Raw genomic sequence first — 1,447 nt, 5'->3', positions numbered from 1 at the left:
TTTGGTGAAAAATGTTGGCAATGGTTTAAACACTTGGTGAAGTGGTAAACTATTTTTTTTTTTTAAAAAAGGAAAAATGTGTGATTCGTTGAGATAGGAATGGACCCCACCCACAATACCCTCCCTCTCTCTCCTTCTCCCTCTTCTCGAATCGGTAATCCATCACCGATTTTGCTCCTTTGCCGCGTCCCAAGTTTGCCAGCGGCGGTGTTTGTCGCTCAGCAAACACGTTTGCCGTTGATTGCCGCATGCCACTCCGTATCCCCTTAGATCTAATCGATTACCCAACAAGCCCCGACCCAAAAATCACAACCAAAAGAATAATTATTCAAACAATTTTCCTAATCAATATAAAAACTAGGGTCTTCAAGAGGTATCCTGTCCAATTCAGACAATCGTTAAAAGATCCCAATCCATTCTTGAAACAATTGGGTCATCAGCAGAGGAACTATGAGGCAACAAATGGAGTTTCTTGATGACAATGAGCATATTCAGATCTTCATGACCATGAGCAGATTCAGATCTTGTGGGGTAATGAACAGGGACTCAGATCGTAGCGAGTTTCAAACAATAGGGGACTTAATGGTCGAAATTTTCATTTGGATGACGCAAGTTGAGAGCGGCCTCTTACCTAGTTACCTCAAGGACACAAATTGCAGTTTACTCAAGAGTTCTTTTCTAAACCCAACCCGTTTCATCCCGACCCGATACACCGATTTTGCCAATATCTTCAACCAGGCTTTTATAATTAAAATCAACAAACTTTTCACTTTGATTCCATTAAAATCAAATTCATTTCACAAATTACATATTCCAGAAACTAAACTGTGTGATAAAGATCACAGACTTGACCATTAACCTCCAAAACCGTACAAAGTTCTTCCTTGCCTCTTCAAAGCATAGACAACATCCATCGCCGTCACCGTCTTCCGGCGAGCGTGCTCCGTGTAGGTAACGGCGTCACGAATCACATTCTCCAAAAATATCTTCAAAACGCCACGTGTCTCTTCATATATCAAACCGCTGATTCTCTTGACTCCGCCTCTTCTAGCGAGCCTCCTGATTGCAGGTTTGGTGATACCCTGAATGTTATCCCGGAGAACTTTCCGATGACGCTTTGCTCCTCCCTTTCCCAGCCCCTTTCCTCCCTTTCCACGACCAGACATTGTTGCAGTAAGATTTCGATTAACAAAAGCTGTTGGGTTTATGATATTTGAAAGAAATAGTTTGAATTAAATTGGGTTGTGGATTAGGGTTTTTATATAAAAGGATTGATGATGGAATTGGGGATTTTGAAATTTTAAGCGGTCAATGGAAATGATCGACGGTGGAGATTAAAGATCCGTGCCATGTGGTTTAAATTATTGTGAGACGTCGATGGGATTATGATAGACGGACTGAAATTTTAGTTTTAGCAAGTGGTGGATCGATGACGGTATCATATTAG

General features: G+C 41.3%; 1 protein-coding gene across 1 annotated transcript; it reads right to left on the bottom strand.

Annotated features, from left to right (window-relative positions):
- Nucleotides 1–725: 725 nt before the first annotated feature.
- Nucleotides 726–1,238, bottom strand: LOC110894927 (histone H4). Its single transcript, XM_022142181.2, has one exon. The coding sequence runs from the start codon at nt 1,164–1,166 to the stop codon at nt 855–857; it is 312 nt and encodes a 103-aa protein (XP_021997873.1). The 5' UTR covers nt 1,167–1,238; the 3' UTR covers nt 726–854.
- Between the last annotated feature and the right edge of the window lie 209 nt (nt 1,239–1,447).

The sequence above is a fragment of the Helianthus annuus genome, chromosome 12, assembly GCF_002127325.2.
Source record: "Helianthus annuus cultivar XRQ/B chromosome 12, HanXRQr2.0-SUNRISE, whole genome shotgun sequence".
Lineage (NCBI taxonomy): Eukaryota > Viridiplantae > Streptophyta > Magnoliopsida > Asterales > Asteraceae > Helianthus > Helianthus annuus.
Note: the sequence above shows the minus strand (reverse complement) of the source record. Positions and strands in the feature narration are given on the sequence as shown.